Source organism: Cynoglossus semilaevis, chromosome 20 (assembly GCF_000523025.1).
Source record: "Cynoglossus semilaevis isolate Cse_v1.0 chromosome 20, Cse_v1.0, whole genome shotgun sequence".
Taxonomy (NCBI): domain Eukaryota; kingdom Metazoa; phylum Chordata; class Actinopteri; order Pleuronectiformes; family Cynoglossidae; genus Cynoglossus; species Cynoglossus semilaevis.
The window spans coordinates 195324-196384 of NC_024326.1; the positions used below are offsets into that span (position 1 = coordinate 195324).

At 43.2% G+C, this 1061-nt stretch overlaps 1 protein-coding gene across 1 annotated transcript in view; it reads right to left on the minus strand.

Moving 5' to 3' along the window:
- serbp1b (SERPINE1 mRNA binding protein 1b) overlaps positions 1–1061 on the minus strand; it is an 8917-nt gene that overhangs the window by 2873 nt on the left and 4983 nt on the right. Inside the window, exons 6-8 of the mRNA XM_008333602.3 lie at positions 753–930; positions 311–373; positions 1–66 (exon numbers count right to left, since the gene is read on the minus strand). The exon at positions 1–66 is cut by the window's left edge and continues 10 nt beyond it. Coding sequence (XP_008331824.1) covers positions 1–66; positions 311–373; positions 753–930 — 307 coding nt within the window. The remainder of the gene's footprint in view (positions 67–310; positions 374–752; positions 931–1061) is intronic.

The window sequence follows — 1061 nt, forward strand, 5'->3', positions numbered from 1 at the left end:
CAGCTGAGATGTTATGTCGTTGGCTGGTTTGCGGAAATGGTGATCGGCGGTCTCGTCAGTGGCGTGCTACAAAGAACAGACGTGGGAGTCAATGTACACTGAACTGTGGCCATTAGTATTACAACAGATAACAGCAAATATATACATATTTATATGTTTATAAATATATATATGTACACTGAACTGTGGCCATTAGTATTACAACAAATAACAGCAAATATATATATATATATATATATATTCAGTCCAGTGAATTTGTATATTGTCAGCTTAAGTCTACATAGGCCACATGGATGAAGGAACGCCGTACCTTGTACGATGGGTGAGACTCTGGCTCCACCTCTGGGGCGTCGATCAAACCACCGACAGGCCTCTGGAAATAAAACACCAGAAGAGTCGACCGTCAAACACTCGTCAACCTTAATCCTTTCTGTTGTAGAAACAATACGACCTCAACAACTATCTCTACAGTTCACTTTTTCATTTCAACACATCTAAGAACGTCTAGACTGGGAAAAAGTATCACAACTGTCACTTTTTAATTTTACCGTCTACTGTTCAGACTGTAGCACAATAACCATTTAGGATTCTCAAATGCCCGACAAAAAGCCAGTATTACTGCAGTGCATGCAAACGCCTGACTGTGTTTAATTGCCTCAAATAACACAAGGCACTCAAGTTTTTTAACCAATAAACGAAGCGACGGTACCAGTGCAGGGAAACTTCTGTTCCCCATCAAACACCGGACTCACATCTTCACTCTTGGACTTGTGCAGGACGTATCCTTTCTTCCACTGGCTGTCGGCTCCTTCGTTGGGCTTACGGATGTTGAACTCCACCTTGGCGCGAGCCTTGTCCTGCATGGCCTTCCACTCGTCCAGTGTCATTTCTTTGGGGCCTTCGTTTTTAACTTCTTCAACCTCATTCTCCCTGGACAGCCAACGAACAGCAACGGTGCAAATGTAAACCTTAGACTGCAAATCTTCTCACCTGTGCAACATACTGAGGCTAAAAGTGCGTTATCTAGCTAGACAAGGAAAAGCTAGGCTGTCACTCGATCT